Genomic DNA, 19,356 nt, shown 5'->3' on the forward strand with positions numbered 1-19,356 from the left:
AGCTTAGATCCTTGAAATCCTTCTTGCAAGCACCAAAAGCTCTGATACCAATTGTTGGAATTATAGATGGAGTAACTGAGAGGGGGGGTGAGTCAGTTACCACAAAAACAGATCCACAGATCCCTTAGATGTCTTAAATAACTGATTACTGTTGTCACTCGGTAGCCACACAAAAAAATGTTGTAACTCGGTAGATTAATTTGTTACTGTTTTTTAAGCATTCATAATTATTAACATGCATGCAAAAGAAAATAACATGAACACAAGAGACACCAGACTTAAACGTGGAAACCCAATATAAGAAAAACCACAAGTAACTAGGTACCAATTTTCACTTTTCTAAAGTGAGCCCTGTTAGGAGCCAACCCTGTTAAAGGTTACAAAACACACTGTTAGGTGTGACCTTGTTAGAAAATTTAATCACCTTGCTAGGAGTGGCCTTGTAAGAGGACTTTAGAACAATTCAATAGAATTGTCCACCTTGTTAGAGGATTTACAAAATGGCTGTTAGACCAACTCTGTTAAGAGATTTCAGAATTACTCCTACAATGGTGAGAAAGTAACAATAAGTGACCTGAATCAGATGCAACTGAACTTTGTTGATACAGATATCTGCTTTGCTTCACTAGATCCTCTCTGATCGAATACAACTTTGCTGCTCCTCAAGGATATCTGATCCTTCTTCAAAATTCGTTCACACCTTCCTCTTCACACAATTAACTCACTTGCATACTCGCTCATTCATTCATCCATACATTTGAAATCACAACTTGACCTTTTATTTATACATTACAAATTGTCAAATCGGCTCATTTACAAGTTACATTTACCAATAAACCATAAATTAGTCAGCTACAAACATTACTTGAAACAATTAAACTTTATTTCCCAAAACAATGAAATACTTCATTGGCCGACCCAGCTCGGTAAACACTGTTCCAAAAATGATTTCTAGTGTTAACCAAGTGAAGCTCGGTATACACTGCGAACTCTACAAAATCCTTTGGAGACCGAGTGAACTCGATAAGAACTAAATTTTCTTCACTGGCCTTGTGAGCTCGGTAGAAACTAATTTCTGCCACAAAAGCCTTCAACGCCCAAGTGAGCTCAATAGAAACTGACTTCATAGTGTAACCTCCAAAAACGCTCGGTAGACTCTGTAATTCATTTTTCTTACCATCTGAGCTCGGTAGACTCTGTCTGATAACTGATATGACATTTGTGTAACATCAAAGACAACACACAATTGAACAATTGTATCCAACATGGAAACACTAAGGGAGTTGGACGTAGCCCCAATCTTCCTCCATATTTCAGTTTGCTTTGGTGTGGGTAGAAGTCAATAATGGCATGAGAAAACAAACCAAGCAAATAAGTTCAGTTGTTTTATATATATCTAGAAGGAATGGTTATATACAGGTGATTATTCGCAAGGTGGCTTGGTTGATAAACTAGCACCCAGATAGTGTCATACGGCTGAGACAGTAGCTAATTGGAAACGCATTGCATTATACATATTGGCTGAGTTCTTTCTTGGGTCGGGCTCCACCATTCACATATTGGAAGGGAAGTATGACCTAGCGAAGTTGGAGACCAACAAACTTGAGCCACGGCATTATTACAGAGGCAAAGTTTAGCACAGGGCTTCCCAGTAACCACGACCGGCAGGAAAAAGGTATTCCAAGTGTGGCAAAGACCTTCCTCGACTTGCATTGTTCAGCATGATAAAAATGTGAGTCGACTCTTCCAATTGCTGTGGTCTATGTTATTAGAAGATATAGTGGTGAAGGGGTGGTTTGGTCTCTAACAATCACTGCCAGTCGGTTTGCCAACAGCAGCAACACACGTTGGTTTCTCTGGGCATCATTTGAAGGACGTAAGGGGGAAAAGTCATTGTGGTTGCCACAGGTTGTTCTTGACCCGTTTTTGGCCGAGTATTCACGATGGACAGGGTGAGCACAACAGTCGAAAGTTATCCTTCTTGATCCTGCGTGTTATGTTTTAAGAACATGTTGGATGGTTTCTATTTTCGTCTACTCAGTCTAAGGGTGTGAGCAGTTTTTTTTTTTATGATTGTTGAGCATTATGTTTGACACAACATCCGAAGGTCATGCATGAGAGGTCTCATATCATTCAGGAGATCGTTTTTTCTTTCTTTTATATTCACAGTTCATGGGAGAGTTCATATCTGTCATATGCAGTTTGCGGGAGCATCCTGACCCAGATATATAGGTTCTAACAAGCTTGCGTTTTTGTATATGTTGATTCAGAGCTGTGTCTTGCAAGTTTCAGTCTAGTGAAACGTTCATGGGTTATCCAGGATGCAGATGCAAGAAACCATCTATTACATCATTTGTATTGGATTGTGAAGTTGTTGCATTTGATCGGGAGAGACAAAAAAATTCTCCCTTTTCAGGTTCTCAGCACCCGTGCTTGAAAAGGAGTCATAATTAGTGATATCAAAGTGCAAGTATGTATTTTTTCTTTTGACATGTTGAGTCTAAATGGCGAGACATTATTACAAGAGCAGCTAAAAGTGCGAAGAGAGTGTCTGTATAATTCTTTCGAAGAAGAACCAGGGAAGTTCTTATTTGCAACAGCGAAGGAATCTAATTTAATATAATAGTGTGGTAATATGTAGAGATACCTATTTGCAGGGAGGTGCTTTGTAACAGAAATGCCCTATTGTTTATAACTGAATCTTGTGGGGTTGTCATAAGTCTATGGAGATGAGAAGCTATTGGCAGACAGATGTAATGTTTTGAAAATTAAGGTTGCCGAGAATATTGTTTCCAAATATTATTACACTGTGTGGTAAGTTAAGGTGTTGGTTGCCTTTTAGAAATCTGGTGTAAGAGTTCAATTTCCTTGTGGTTTTAGTAATCTTCAGTATATCATATCTGCTAGTAACCTCTATAGCAGCACTCAATATTTAATCATATCAAACTGGACTTCATGACAATTGTTTGGCAAAATACTTCAGTTATAGCTCTGTATGCAGCATTGGAAAACCTACTGAGAATAGTATAGAATTTGTCAAAATACCTCCTTGCAGTCTGAATTCTGTGGTTCGTATTTATTTAGTCTAGCAGGGGTATTTGGTCATATCCAGGTTGCCTGAGTATTGTTTGACAAAATTTCTTATCATGCTATACATTAAACAAACTGGACTTCATGACAATTGTTTGGCAAAATACTTCAGTTATAACTCTGTATGCAGCATTGGAAAACCTACTGAGAATAGTACAGAATTTGTCAAAATACCTCCTTGCAGTCTGAATTCTGTGGTTCGTATTTATTTACTCTAGCAGGGGTATTTGGTCATATCCGGGTTGCCTGAGTATTGTTTGACAAAATTTCTTATCATGCTATACATTAAACATTCTGATTACAGAATTTAAGATCAGATTACTACAAATATTTAAGGAAGAATAGAAAGACAGGAACTGTTGAAGACACAAATCATGGCTACAATAGACCTTCAAAAAAATAAGAGTTCAAGATACACTCGTGATGGGCAAGTCAAAGATCCTTATGAATGTAAAACTGAAGTGAGGAGATTGTACAGTGATTATAACAAATTTCCGTCAAAGTTTCAAAAAGAATTTTCTTTCATTGATTATGTGGACCTTCAGCTAGAGCTGCAAAACAAGACACATATGATAAGGAACAAATACTATGAATTGGCTTGAGATCTCCTTGCAGAGGACAGTTACAGAAATTTGCAAAGCGAAGATATCAATCAACATTATAGTGGCACTAATAATGACACAAGTATACTAACAGGTAATTGGGAGACAGAAGTATCTTATGGAGCTATTTACACTAGTCCTTTTGATGAGCATGTTAATGGTCCATGCAGTAGAGTTGACCAAACCACCAATGTTGGCAACTCCAACATCTTATTTGGTGACATGAAAATTAACTTGGATGAATTTTATGGTGACTCCCGGCTGAAAATTATTTCAAATTTTGAGGGGCAAATGGACAGCGATGTTGGCAGGACAGATGATCTAGCACACGTTGAGTTAAAGGATATATCTGAAAATGTTGTTTCCCAAGGTGCTGAAAAATTAGAAGATTCTATGGAGAGCAGCCCACTTGTGTTTGAAGGAGATGGTCAAAAACCATTTTCGCTCCTTGACTTATTGGATATGCTTTTGGTCAAGAGGACAAGATTGTCCAAGTGTTGACAAGAATGGATGATTCTTCCAAACTGGTTGAGGATCTCATGCAGAAGGTTGGGATAGAAGAGAGACATTGGAATGTATGTAGCGTCACAAGTCCTCTTTTACATACTATCTTTGAAATGTTGAAAATGATAAAATATGAGTACTTGCAACTATTGATGGATAGAGATCTAGCAATAAAACTTGAAGGGACAAGAAGAGTAAGGTAGATGGGCTATGCCTTCAATTGAGCTTAACACATTATTCCATCCACCAAGCTGAAAATCAAACAAGTGGGGCAGCCACTTATGAAAAAGATGACCGTGGTTCAAGGACACAAGAAATCACGCAAATTGTTGAAAGAATTCATAAAGTGGGTAAATGTGAAGGCAAGCAATGTGATTCAATCACGTATTTTCCATTTGAGACTTTCTATGGTGAGAAAAATTTTATGGATCAACAAATTGATAAGTTTAAAAATTCTGATTTTTATGACAGCAACTGTACATTTTTGCAGGAGGACATGGTTAGCGATACAACAAGTGAGGATAATACAGATTTTTCAGCTAATGGTGAACCATTTTTTTATAAAGACCTTGACATAAGTGAGAGCACTTATGGTGGAGTAGGAAGTTCAAATTAATCCTTAGCATGCTCTTAGGGAATCTTCAGCTTGCCCAGAGTTTTATCACCTAGCTCTTATGAGATGGCCACAGCCTACTTGTTGATTGGAGAATTTTCTTGTTGGTATATTTCCCCTATTAGTGATTTGCATGTGCATGTTGATAATATATTCGCTGATTTTATTTGGCCTTCCAGGGTCAACGAGTTATTTGCAGGTGAGTGGAGAGATCACACATTACCCTACATTCCACATGAAGTGTCTACATTTTTTATTCAGCAGGGAATTGAAGGCAGTGTTAGCATTCATGATGTTGGTGACTCACTCACCACTCTTTCTTTTATCCAGGATCATGTTGCTTGGGTAGTTGGGAAACCAAGTGTTATTAGCATCTTACATCTGGCGGATTATGTTATGTTGCTACACAGTCACATGATTATGATTTGTGTGTTTCAGCTTTCTGACATATCAGAGTTCTAGAGATTAGGATTACTCTTTCACCAAAGTGATATGGTGGTGGAGTCGGATTGGCTGGATCTATCATTGACATCGAAACAGATATTACAAGAGTGGTACAGTGATACAGTGGTACAAATATTTCAAGAACTGGTCAATGGTATCTCAGACAACGCACGAGTCCTCACTTGGGATCCAGGGGGAGTACCCCTAGGTATTGCTTTTCATTGGGGAGCTAGGAGGAGAGTTTGGTTGTTATCATTTTTGGGTAGATATTGGTATATTGTTGAGCTCCCATCTTCACTTGACAGTCGAGACTCGCAGAGTCACTCATGGAGTGAGGCCTTCATGTTGACTAGGGGTTTCGGCACACAAAGCAGCAACACATGGCAGTTGGTGTCCCTTTATGGTGAGATTTGGGATCCTGGCATTCAGTTATTTGGCACATTGATTCCTATTGTATTGATTCACCATTCGGGATTTGGGATGATGCATGCCAAGTTACATTGACTAAGGAGTATAATCTCCTTCTCAAAGCGAGTATGGAATCCTAGCATTTGGTTTTTGCAAGTATGAGTGGATTGCTTGGAGGCAAGCAATCTTTGAGAAGGGAGGCTTTGTAATGTCCCCTTTTTGTGGGACATTATAATTCTGTGTGTTGACTCGCTTCGCCTAGGTTTCAGGGGCGGAAAGATTCTTTACAGGGTTCAGTTTGAGGTTTGGCCTAGGCATTTCCAATTTCAGACCCATCATAGCAGTTTTGGCAAATTGTCCAGATACTTAATATTTTTAGTAAGTATATAGAGCACAGTATTTTCGGTACCTCAATGTTGATTTGGAAGTGTCTCGCTGAGAGCTTTCCAACGAGCTATTGCATATGATTATCTGAATTCATTTGGTCAGCTACTTTAATGCCTGATGATTATATGGTTTCCTGACTAAGTGACTATTAAAGTCATTATTTTAAAAAGTTACTATGTTCACTTAAGTGACTAAAGGACAAAAAAGGTGTTTTATCCCACATTGCTTAAAAGAGCGTGCATCATATTGGGAAAAGTAATAAAGGTACATCAGACTCCACATGGGAGGGATATGAAGAATATAATATTCAAAGCAAATATTAATTTGGGAGCTGGAAACAGTTGCTGGTTATTTCTTCTAAGACGCAAACCCTTGAAGAAGCAATTGAAGGTTGGACGCAAACCTAGCCTTCTTACAGGTTCCATTTACATTGCCAATCTGACTGTCATTTCTGTTTATAAGATTGGATAACTTGAATTGTTGCACATTATTGTATTGCTGTTGTATAATACAATAATGCATTTTGGTTATTTGTGTTAATTCCTAGTTTATATATGTACTTTCTAAATATCGGTAAAATAAACAAATTTTTTTGAGTTTCCTTGTATGCAAATCTGGGGTTTACAAGTCAGATTAAGCTCTAGAATTTATATTGAATACTGGTTTTTTGTTCGGATTTAAACGTGCACTTTAATATCACGGGTTTTTGGGAAAAAAATCCAGAAGGGGATATTTCATATTAACAATTTGATTCACTATCCTATAGATAAAATTGTAAATACAATGATCCAACATAAAGAAGAGGGAGATATGATAGGTATACAAATACTCAAATGGGAATATTAATATGTTTTCATACCAAAAGTAAAGTATGATAGTCTCCACCCATTTCCGTAGGATAAGGAAAGACAAAAATAATAAATATCTACTCTTTCAGCAGAAACAATAAATATCTACTATTTTAGAAAAAGAGTATAACTTGTATACCCCATACTAATAAGGCATTAATATTAAGGAAGAATTTAGTTAAAAGTCCCAAACTTGGGATAAAAGCAAGGTAAGTACATCCTTTGAAAAGTTCTAAGGAAGCCATGTCAAAAGGTAAGAATATATTTATATTGTGTTATCCTTTTTAATGAAAGACTTATTTAATGAATAATTATGAATATATTTGCATTCTTATAATTCCGTTTGTACAAGAATATGAATATATATATATATATCATTTGATAATATATTTATTTATTTAGAAGATGTTATATTTACAAAAATATATTTGATTTTTTTATGTAAGGTTAATAATGGTTCTTATCGTGGAAGTAGATTGATTTCAAACTCTTCGTATCAGTATCAGAGATGGGTGAAATTCCCATTTGGCCGACATAAATGATATAGAACTCAACTCCTAATGTCAGTATCAAAGATGGGCAAAATACTCATTTGGCTGACATGATGGAGGTCGAATACAAACTCTTAGTGTTAGTATCAGAGATGGGTGTAATTATCCATTTGGCAAATAAAAAAGAGATGGATAATGAGTGTCAGTATCAAAAATGGTTATAATTCCCATTTGGCCCACACCATTTAAATGGATATAATCTCTACAATTTTGGTATGTGAGATTGATATAATCTCCATCTAACCGAAATGCTTGGGATTGATATAATGGAAAATATTTTGATGATGTCAGCATATGCATATGTGAACCTTAAGGGGTGCACTCTAGAGAAGATGGTCAGCTAAGGGTTAGGAAACCCGATCTAGAGATCTCTTTAATATAGGGGTTAGGATAGAGGGTAAAATAATATATTTAGTCTTGTTATTGTTAATTCTAACATTTATTTAGCAGGTATTGCTTGTCCCAAGTTAACCCTAATAGTATATTTACTATGTCAAAGGAAAACTTTAGGAAGTTTTATTTTGTATGGCATGTATGCGTGGAAAAAATCACCATTCGTCTTTTTGAGTGTTCCCATTTCAAATGAATTACGTTTCAATCTTTGACTTGTAGCTTAGTTAGCTATGGCCATTTTAAATAAATGGACCCATAAATATAACCCTCGTATTACTAATCAAAATAGTAAATACTCGATTGGAGTGGAAAGAATCCTCTTCCTTCAATAGTGAGCACAAAGACTCATCAATTAATCCAAGAAGCTTGCTCAAGTTTCTTGTCGCGTGCTCAAGCAATTTCTAGATATCACATTCTAACTGATAATTTAAAGCAATATGATTGGCTAGCATTCCTATCTCAATGACAACAAACTTTATTGAGATCCACATTGCCACCTCTCCCTAAACCCCTCTCCACCCTAAATGACAAAACTTTGTCTCGTATACCTTAGGGTAGGCAACAACTCTTCAAATAAGAGAAGGTGATCAAGCTTACTTTAGGGTGATGCAGTGTTAAGTAATGTGCTTTTGATTTTCCCTATAATAGTAAGAATTGTTTGCATCAAGAAAGTCTTAATATAAATTCAATTTCTAATATGATATAATTCCAACTGCTTAATAGAGGAATGGATGAAGTATTGAAAAATTTCTTTCATGTAATCATTATTTTTAGAATTTTTGAGAATGTTACTTCATGAAACACAATTTCTTCAAAAAGAACAAGACTAATCAAATACACATAATCTAAAACAAACTTTGTTTCGAGGAATGTAATGCACAATGAAATGCAATGCAGAAAATTTCTATGTTCATAACTTCATTGCTTAAATTCTATTTTTCATGATCTTTCATCTTAAATAAAAACTCAGAAAATTGCATGGCCTACCAGCTCCACTTAAAAAGACAAACAAAAATTGAGCAACCAAAGTGTTCACATTTGCCACAAGAAGACAAAAGGGAGACACAGCAGCAACTGGAGATCCACCAAATGTAGTTGAAAGTGACAACCTGCAATCCAAAATTGAACAAATAAAGTGTCAGCTCCAAAGAGTAAGGTATATTAAAGCAAAAATAAAAACAAGCCACAAGAACAAAGTAACTTTTAACTTGTCAAGTCAACCCATAGTAGAATTACTTACACTCACGTCTTCACAAGAGGAAATGAACGAAAAGTTGAACATAAAGAACATCTTGAAGAAAGCCAAAGATTAATTGCTCTAAAGCATCTACACTATTACAAGTTTTTTATGGAAAAGCTCTATTTCTCTTTGAATCTTGAATTAAAGTAATATTCAATTTGTCTTCACCAATCGTCTCTTGGATGAAAACCCCCACTAAAAGAGCCACACTTTTAGATTTTTTAGATTTTGAAGGCTACCTACTGAATCTACCTATACAACAATGAAAAGTGGTCAATTGTATGATCTCAGCTCAAAAATGTTTTACCGTGTTTCATCATACATGCTATGGGTTTTCTATCATTTATAAATTGTTATATATTCTAATGTATATGGTTTGTTATGAGTTTGGTATAGTCACAATGTCACTTTACCCTTTCTAAGATCACAGTAGATACTTTATTAAGTTAGCGCTCCTCCGCAGGTGTCATGGCTTAGGAGTGTTTCATGGGTTGAGAAGGCTGAATTCATATATACAAAAAGGGTTCTGTTGATTATTTTTATAGAACATCGATACAAGCTTTTAACCCAACCAAATTTATATATTTTCCAAAAATATTAGGGTGGCATATTTCAAGATTTAGACTCAAGCATGTAAGTGCAAGGGATATAATAGCGAACCGCAAAGCCAAAATCACCAGAGGGATCAAATGAAGTTTTAGAATATTTGTTTTTCAGATATCTCTGTCTTTGGTGAATCGTAAATATTGGAGGAAATATGTTTCCATATTTCTTATTTTCAAACAATTTATTTTGAACAGTTGGATTTATAGATTTCTTGGTTTTCAAGCAATTTTATTTAGAAAATGAGCAATAAGCACATTCAAGGTACATAGATAATAATGCAATATATAATACTGCATAATATTGGAGTAGCAATTATGTAGAAATTTGTATCCTTATATAGTGTTGTAAGAGATCTAGACAACAACAAATAAATGTGAACTTGTCCAAGATAATAAATATTAATAATAGCTAACATTATTACACACCACTAAGTCACTATGGTGACTTTAAAAGGGCCATTATTAAAAAAGGGTAAGACTTATATTTGAACATCTCTTCTTAATGCTTACATGGATCAAAAGAATATACAATATGTCCTCTACGAACCCCAATGGAGCTTATAAATCTTCTAGATTTTGAGATTTTCATTATAGATTTATGTTGGGCTTCCCTCATTTTGCATTACACATGAATCAAGCATTTGAAGTTAGAGAAAATGAAAAGTTGAATCAAATAAGGGCACAACAATAGACATATAATGAATCAAAGTTTCAACTTTCAGCTCTACTCAACACAGTAGTTCTCACTCTTCTAAATGTCCACTAGTCATTACAAAAATGAGACAATTACTTCAAAATATGAACTTGGTATTCTCACCACTCAAAATTTCGAACACAAAATAAATATTACAATTGAGTTGCCAGTTGTGTCACTCAACCTCCAATCATAGCACCAACAACACCTTCACTTTGACAAACATGACACTTCAAGTCAGCCCCAACCACTAAGGCATTCACACCAAGTTTCCTAATATATGTCAAACAGTACTTGTAGAAAACAGTTAACATCCATTTGCATGTTAGCAGATTACACATTTGGGTCATCTAGGGCATCTTTGGTTTCATTGAGAGAACATCATATAATGATCTAGAGGTCTTATTATAATTGACTGGCAATACATTTTGAGATTGAATAAACTAAAGAAACAACACATATGTGATTTTACATAATGAACCCAAGTGGCTCACATCAACAATGCTGAAGAAATATGTCTTCTGGTGATTTTACAGTTTTGCAACTCCTTTATTTTTGCAATACAAACTCAATACTGAAGTATGTAAATTACTAAGTACACAAGTCACGGCTAATTATCCCAACTACCAAATTCTTATTGATCTTGCAGTTAAAGACTTGAAAATTTATTTCTCCCCAAATAGAAAATTACAATTAAACATGAGATGAGACTAAAACACTTGTAGTAATGCCAATGCTTGTGATTAATCACGCACAAACTATTACTACAACTTCTATGGAAAATGTAATTAAATGCAAGGGCCTGATAAACTATAGCTTCGTCAATTCTAGGAATTGCAATTATTAAATAAGAACCTGTTAATCTTGGTGCTATTGGAATTAAATGCAGACCCTTCAGTCCAAACGATAACACTAGGGAATTAAATATTGTTGCCGGTAAAAGCCCTATCATAGCCGATGGGTTGAATTGGTATTCAAAAGGTTGTGTGATGGTTGAGTCACCCCTTCGGGAAGTATATGTGCATTGTCTAAATGGATTTATGGATGATCATTGTAATTGGAATTGAATATATGCTTATATGAATAAGGCATTTGTTTTGTGTTACATTCTAATCTATTAATGCGACAAGTATCAGTTTACCCTGTACAGTAAACAGTTGGCGCCATTGCCAGTCAAACTTGGTAGAAAAGAGGCGATATGAAAATTAACGCCGAATTTGCTCAATAAGGATAGGGATAAAATAAAAGACAAGGATGAGATACGCATAGCACGAAAAGCATTAATACTCACACAATAGGCGGAGCACAGGCAGAAGTTTCAGCAGCTCACCGACAAGCACCAAAGTGGTGAAGGAGCACGGATAGAGGAAGTGCATTCACCTAGCAAATAGAGGAGTGTCGAGGACTTGCTTTAAGAAACACACAAGAGATTGAATTTGGTAAAAGAGACAAGGAAGGAGTTCCTAAACTTGTATAGGCCAAGGGTAGACAATCCGAACGGAAAGGAAGGAACCCGCACGGCTCGAGTGCTAAAGGAGCATGAGCGAGGGGTGAACTCTCCATTCCCAATACACCTAATGAACAAGTACAAGTTGAAGAAGACCCCTTCGCACCACAAAGTGACGCAGTTGTCCGAAGCAGCACAGTTGTGCAGAGGACAAGCATCTGACCGCACTCAGAGAATGCATGAAAAGATGTAGACAAACAAGACTGGCACTAAACCCGAAGAAGTGCAGATTAATGGTACCGCAAGGGAAACTATTGGGACATATCGTGTGCAAAGTAGGATTAAAGACGAATCCTGACAAAGTCCAGGTAATCTTGGAAATGCCACCTTCGACAGATGTGACAGAGGTAAAATCATTCCTGGGACACATAGGATACTACCAAAGGTTCATTAAGAAATTTGCGAATATATCTTAGCCACTCGACAAACTAACCTGCAAATAAGAACCCTACAAATGGGAAACTGATCAGAACGAAGTCTTTGGAGGATTGAAAACACGATTAGCCACAGCACCTATATTAGCTTATCCGAACTAGGACAAGGAGTTCCATGTACTGCACAATTGGAGCAACGTTGGCACAAACAGGTGATCACGGATTGGACCATCCAATGTACTTTGCAAGTAGACTATTGTCTAAAGCAAAGAAGAATTATAGTATAACACAGCGGAGGCTCTCGGAATGGTGTACGTTGTGTAGAAGTTTAGACATTATCTACTGGCGACTCCATTCATATTGTATGTAGATCATCAAGCATTGTTATATCTTGTGTACAAACCGATCATCCAAGGACAGAAAAGCAAATGGCTACTATTGTTGTAGGAGTTTACATTTAAAATTATGGTACAGCCTGGGAAAAGCCATGTAAGCGTGGATCAAGGATCAAATTGGGAGAACCACCGAAAGGAGTCAACGACGATTTTCTCGACGGACAACTATTCTAGATTGCCATACTACCATCCTGGTACGCAAGTATCAGGGAATATCTTTTGACGGGGCAATTTCCTAGGGAAATGTCGCCAAATGAAAGGAGGAAACTGGTGTTGAGGAGTAAAACGTTCCAATTGATTAACAAACTGCCGTATAAGATGGGACCCGACCAGATTTTATAACAATGCATTCTAAAGGAGGAAATACCAAAGGTATTCAAGGAAGCACACGAAGGGCCCATAGGAGGATATATGGGCCAGATACAACTACACGAAAGATACTTCTAGCAGGGTTATGGTGGCCAACTGTGCACAATGATGCCAGGGAGTGGGTCGTTGCATGCGATACATGTCAGAGGGTCAGGAAGCCACTGAAGAGGGATTTCATGCCTTTGGACCCTTCACATGCATGAGAATTATTCGAACGTTGGGGTTTAGACTTTTTCGAACCCCTCAAGGTGAGCAAAACTCAGAGATGTAGGTACATTGTTGTCGCAACAGAGTACCTTACTAAGTGGGTAGAGGCACGGGCCTTACCAGACAACTCTGTAATAAGCATGACAAGATTCATCTACGAGCATATCATCACAAGGTACGAGATCCCGATACAGTTGACAAGAGACCGTGGAGGACATTTTGTCAATCACGTTGTCCAGCTACTATCCACGAAATTCAAAATATACCTCTCTATCGAGCCCATACTATCCTAGAGCAAACGGACAAGTGAAGCCACTAACAAAATCTTGGTTCAGTAATATACAAATCTTGCGCAGCTGAAGGTGAGGATTGGGAGAAAAAGTTGCCATCGACATTATGGGTATACTGTACCTCTTACAAAGTCACCATAGGACACACCCCATTCCAACTAATGTATGGTCAAGAAGTAGTACCAACGGAGTTCATGGTACCAAGTTTGTGAATAGAAATTGAAAACAAGCTGGGAGATATGGAAAGTCTCAGGGAAAGATTGCACAACCTGAATAAACTTGGCAAACGACGATTACAAGCACAATGGACCACCGAAGTTTCAAAATGCGAACACAAGGTGTGGCATGAAAAGCACTTAAAACTGAATAGGTTCCAACCAAGTCAATTAGTATTAAAAGTATAATGGTTGTAACAAGATCAAACCAGGCCAATTTAAGGTAAAGTGGGTCGAGCCATATAAAATTCGTGAAGTGGGCGGATAATGAAGCAATAAAACTGTGGATGCTTGACGGAAGGGAGGTGACGGATGCTGTAAATGGGTCAAAATTAAAAGTCTTTCATGAAAGACAAAAGATTCTAGGAGAAAAGGAGATTCCCTGAACACGTATCTCAGAGGCAATATAAAAATATGTTATAGTAAGTAGTATAAGAATAATATCTATATATTTAAAAATAATAGTTAAAATAAGAGACATATGCCAGAATGAGCAAAGGAGACTCGGATTAAAGTTACTTAATTTTGATGAAGGTACACTCTGATACCACTGATGAAGGGCCACACCACCCTTACCAACTCATGACAAAGAATGCAACAAGATCTCTCAAGATCCAATCCAAACCCAAGCTAGCCCAGATCCACACTTTGGTAGAAACCTCTGAGATCTCAACTTGTGCTCGCAAGCCACCAAGCAACCTCCTTGTTTTTAAACTGCAGTCACTAGCTCTTCTCCAACTTTATCTAAGATCCAAGTGTAAACTGCCTCACATTCGACTCTCTGTCTCCACACTCACAATTCCACCACAACCCTGTTGTAAATTGCCTCACATTCGGCGCTCTGTCCATACACTCAGGAAAACTCACTCTTCACTTTCTCCTTCTCTTTCACACCTTGAAGCCTTTTAAGCTTTCCAAGCTTCACCTTCCACAACATTCACCTTTCCAAGCTTTCCTTCCAAAGCTTCCACTTTTCAAATCTCCCCTTGAGCTTCCACTTCTCAAGCTACTCCTTGAGCTTCTACTCCTCAAGCTTCCCCTTGAGCTTGATTTAGAAATGCTCATATGCCTTGCTTAAATAGGCACTTACCACCCCATACATGACTTTTCCACAACCTTCTAGAATTCCTCCACAACCTTCTACAATATTCATAACTTTCTAAAATTCTTCCCAAACACCTCGATAAATGGAATGACAACCATTTATTTTTTTATTTTTTCTATTATGCCACCTATGCACCTCGAAAATAAAAATCCTCTTTTCCTTTCTTTTCTCCTTTTTCCCCTTTTTTATTTTTTAAAATTATTTCTCCTCTAATTTTCGTCACTTTCTCTCTCCTCCACAATTTTTTTTTTTGCAATAATTTTCTCATGCAAGATGCTCCTGCATCAGACTCCCTCAGTATATAGAAAAGTGTGTCCCACACTTTGACGCCAAAAGAAAGATCTACCACCATCTTCATCTTCACCAAAGGCTTCCACCTCAATAGGGACAACAAAACCACCATGCAAATCCTCCACACCAGCATCTCAACCATCCAATCATGCTCATTCCCAAGAACAAACTGAACATAATGCTTTAACAGAAAACTCTCATCCACAACAGCAACTAGTGAATCCATACCAGCAATAACAAGCTCCACATCAGCAGCCACATGTAGATTTCCATCAACACATGCCAAACTCTCAACACCAGCAACCTCATTTCTCACAAGAAGATACTCTGCAATACATAACTCACCTCCAACAACTAGATCATCCACGACCAAGTGTTCTGCAACATGCAAGTCACCACCAACATCAACTAGATCATCCACGATCGAGTGCTCCACAATCTCCATGTCAGTCTCAACCATTTGATCATGAAAACCAACCTCTGTGCCAACATCAACAACGTTAAGAATATCTTCAGCAACAACCTCTAGTTGCTCTGCAGGTTCTACATCAGGCTCCACAAACTGATCAGCAAAACCACCCTCTTCCACCTTGACCTTCTTAGCTTGATCAGCCAATCTAGCATCCAACTGAAAAATCATCTTAGAAAAATTCCTCTCCACTATATCATGGATTTCCGCAATCATCTTAGAGTCCAATCCTCTTGGAGCCATCTCCCAAGATCTTCGTAAACCCTCTGCAACAAATCCTTCCTACACTCCTTGTGACAATTTTGAATTGTTTGCAAGTCAGATCGCAACTTGCCACCTCGCATGAACAATCAGGAACCACATCACAAGTCTAGGACCACGGATTTGCAATCCACAAGCTCTCTACAATCATGCCTCAACAAGTTTAGTTTTCCATCTTCACATCAATCGATCAATCTGCATGTCCTCCCAAGGTCCTAGTGCAAACTGCCTCAGCTTCGGCGATCTGTTTACATGCTCAAGAACTCCCACTCTAATAAACTTCACCCAACCAAGGTCCTGGTACAAACTGCCTCACACTTCGGCGATCTACTTGTACACTCAGGAACTCCTGCTCTGATAAACTTCACCCAACCAAGGTCCTGGTACAAACTGCCTCACACTTCGGCGATCTGCTTATACACTCAGGAACTCTTGCTCTGATACCACTGATGAAGGTACACTCTAATACCACTGATGAAAGGCCACACCACCCTTACCAACTCATGACAAAGAATGCAACAAGATCTCTCAAGATCCAATCCAAACCCAAGCTAGCCCAGATCCACACTTTGGTAAAAACCTCAGAGATCTCAACTTGTGCTCGCAAGCCACCAAGCAACCTCCTTGTTTTTAAACTGTAGTCACTAGCTCTTCTCCAACTTTATCTAAGATCCAAGTGTAAACTGCCTCACATTCGACACTTTGTCTCCACACTCACAATTCCACCACAACCCTGCTGTAAACTGCCTCACATTCGGCGCTCTGTCCATACACTCGGGAAAACTCACTCTTCACTTTCTCCTTCTCTTTCACACCTTGAAGCCTTTTAAGCTTTCCAAGCTTCACCTTCCACAACATTCACCTTTCCAAGCTTTCCTTCCAAAGCTTCCACTTTTCAAATTTCCCCTTGAGCTTCCACTTCTCAAGCTACTCCTTGAGCTTCTACTCCTCAAGCTTCCCCTTGAGCTTGATCTAGAAATGCTCATATGCCTTGCTTAAATAGGCACTTACCACCCCATACATGACTTTTCCACAACCTTCTAGAATTCCTCCACAACCTTCTACAATATTCATAACTTTCTAAAATTCTTCCCACACACCTCGATAAATGGAATGACAACCATTTATTTTTTTATTTTTTCTATTATGCCACCTATGCACCTTGAAAATAAAAATCCTCTTTTCCTTTCTTTTCTCCTTTTTCCCCTTTTTTATTTTTAAAATTATTTCTCCTCTAATTTTCGTCACTTTCTCTCTCCTCCACAATTTTTTTTTTTTTTTGCAATAATTTTCTCATGCAAGATGCTCCTGCATCAAATTTATAATTTATTCTGGAGGGAAATCACTTTAAAGGCACCCATATAACACCGCCATACAGACAAGATAAGCAAAGAAGAAAGGGGAGACCACTGTACAGCCAAATCTTGATACCATACAGCCAATGAGGAATAAGACATGTAAACATGGCATAAGGTTATTAAAGCACTCCATTTGTTGGGTTGTACACCGCACGGACAAAGTAGGTTATCCTGTACTATAGTAGTCATACCATACGTCACTAGAAAGGAACAGAAAGGCACCGTATGGTACTCAACACATGGAGATGGAGGGAAATAGAGCCTTCAAATGATCACTGTATGACAACAAAGAAGCGTATCACACATATTGTACAGCTATACAGTCATAAGGAGTCAAAGCTACCGTACGATTTCGAGGGAATGGAAGACAAACTACCATATGGCCAAGGTGAATACCGTACGGCCAAGGTGAATATCGTACGTCCAAGGTAATCACAAAAAAATGAAAGAATGTCGTACAGCCATGTAAGAAGCCTTAAAGTGTTATAAAATACCATACCGTACAATCAATTGGGAAGGGAATTATTAAGAGCACCGTACGGCAAGCATCAACAGGGGTTTCACACTGTACGGCCCCACAGTAAGCTAAAGTGAACAGCTAAAATAAATTGCACATCGTACAAACCTACAACACATAAAAGCCAATCTACAAAGGTCATACAGCCATACCTAGCACAAGTAAATGGCATCGTAAACGACAGAGGAGAGTTAGGGAAGGAGGAAAAGCATCGTACAAGCATAGTAGGAATACGGATCATCACCGTACGGCTAGACTCACGCAAAATAGTGGCAGACGATAGTTGTGAAACCGTTGCACCCACGTCTGCAACCGTTTCTGACAAGAAAAAGGACAAAAGAAGTGACTGTTATGCATTCAGCCGAGAAGAGAGCGTGGAAGAAGAAATTAGAAGAAGATTCAGCAAGCAACACAATGAACAGGAATGTACAGGCTTTACCATCGGAAGTGCGTATTGTAGGAAGTACAAGCAAAAAGAAGGCAAGGGCACAGCCGGTTGCAACTACCAACCTCACACCTTAGAATGTAACATATGAGAGTTTGAATGGGTTAGAGTGTAGAAAATGGTGGCAAGAGACCCTAAATGACCATTTTGTGAAGGAGAGCATATGGAGGGCACAGGTGGAATGGGCGTTGTGGACGTCAATATTTTGAATTCGTGACTATGAGGGTTTTCTCCACACCATGTTAGAAACCTATGACCGATTCTCGTGAACAAGCTCATTTCCTTATCTAGGACAGAACCTTGTGATATCTTTTAGAGAAGCAGACTTCACCAGGGTGTTCGACATACCTGGTCATGCGCAGGGAGGGACAAATTAACAAGCCAAAGAAACTAAGTCGAGAAGTGACGGCGCAACTCATAGAACTAGTATGTGGTAAACAGCCTTAGGCAGAAAGCGAAGCTTTAATGGATACTTCGAAGGGAAGAGGATTGAAGAAATCTGATGTATAGGAAGGGCACTGGCATTGTCTGATGGACCTAGTAAAGAGTAGACTCGCTGGATCGAGTAGGGCATCAGATATTTCATTTCTACAAGTGACCATGATGAACAACATCATGAATGGTGGAGTATATGACTAGGCATCTTTATTGGCTGAGCACATAATGATTTCATGTCACTACAGCACAAAACATTCCATATGCCACACTACACCATCAGTTTATTTCTCGACACCATAGCACGAATGATACCTAATGATAGACTAGAGATCAAGCCAGGTCCGACAGAACCAGGGGAGCCTCTGATCATGTAGTGGAAACACCTCAATACTCTAGGAGGGCAAAAGGCTATCGGATAGAAGAGGCTACGACATGAGATAGAGAGTTCAGCGCATAGCAACACTAATAGTGGAAGGCAGGACACATCCTCCGAAGACACTGACAACGAGGAGGTAGTGGACAAGGAGGATGATGAGGATGTCGAGGTTATCACAGTGCCACCACTATTATTTTTGAGGTCCCTCGCAGCTATGGTTATGACCCCAATCACCGTAGCAGCTAGACCGGCAGCACGGCCAACACCCCAATCATTAACACCTCCAAGGGTTATTGAGCCTTCAGTCAACCAAGAGATTTTGCCAGCTACCGTCCTAGTTCTACCAGAGTTAGGAGCGGA

At 38.3% G+C, this 19,356-nt stretch overlaps 1 protein-coding gene across 3 annotated transcripts in view; it reads right to left on the reverse strand.

The window, feature by feature from the left end:
* LOC149538972 (uncharacterized) overlaps positions 1-19,356 on the reverse strand; it is a 191,816-nt gene that overhangs the window by 103,303 nt on the left and 69,157 nt on the right. For all 3 annotated transcript variants that reach the window (XM_089800361.1, XM_089800360.1, XM_089800362.1), the window contains exon 4: positions 8,828-8,949. In XM_089800361.1, coding sequence (XP_089656487.1) covers positions 8,828-8,949 — 122 coding nt within the window. The remainder of the gene's footprint in view (positions 1-8,827; positions 8,950-19,356) is intronic.

The sequence above is a fragment of the Cupressus sempervirens genome, chromosome 9 (assembly GCF_028749045.1).
Source record: "Cupressus sempervirens isolate cs-2001-9-10 chromosome 9, ASM2874904v1, whole genome shotgun sequence".
NCBI classification, from domain to species: Eukaryota; Viridiplantae; Streptophyta; class Pinopsida; order Cupressales; family Cupressaceae; genus Cupressus; species Cupressus sempervirens.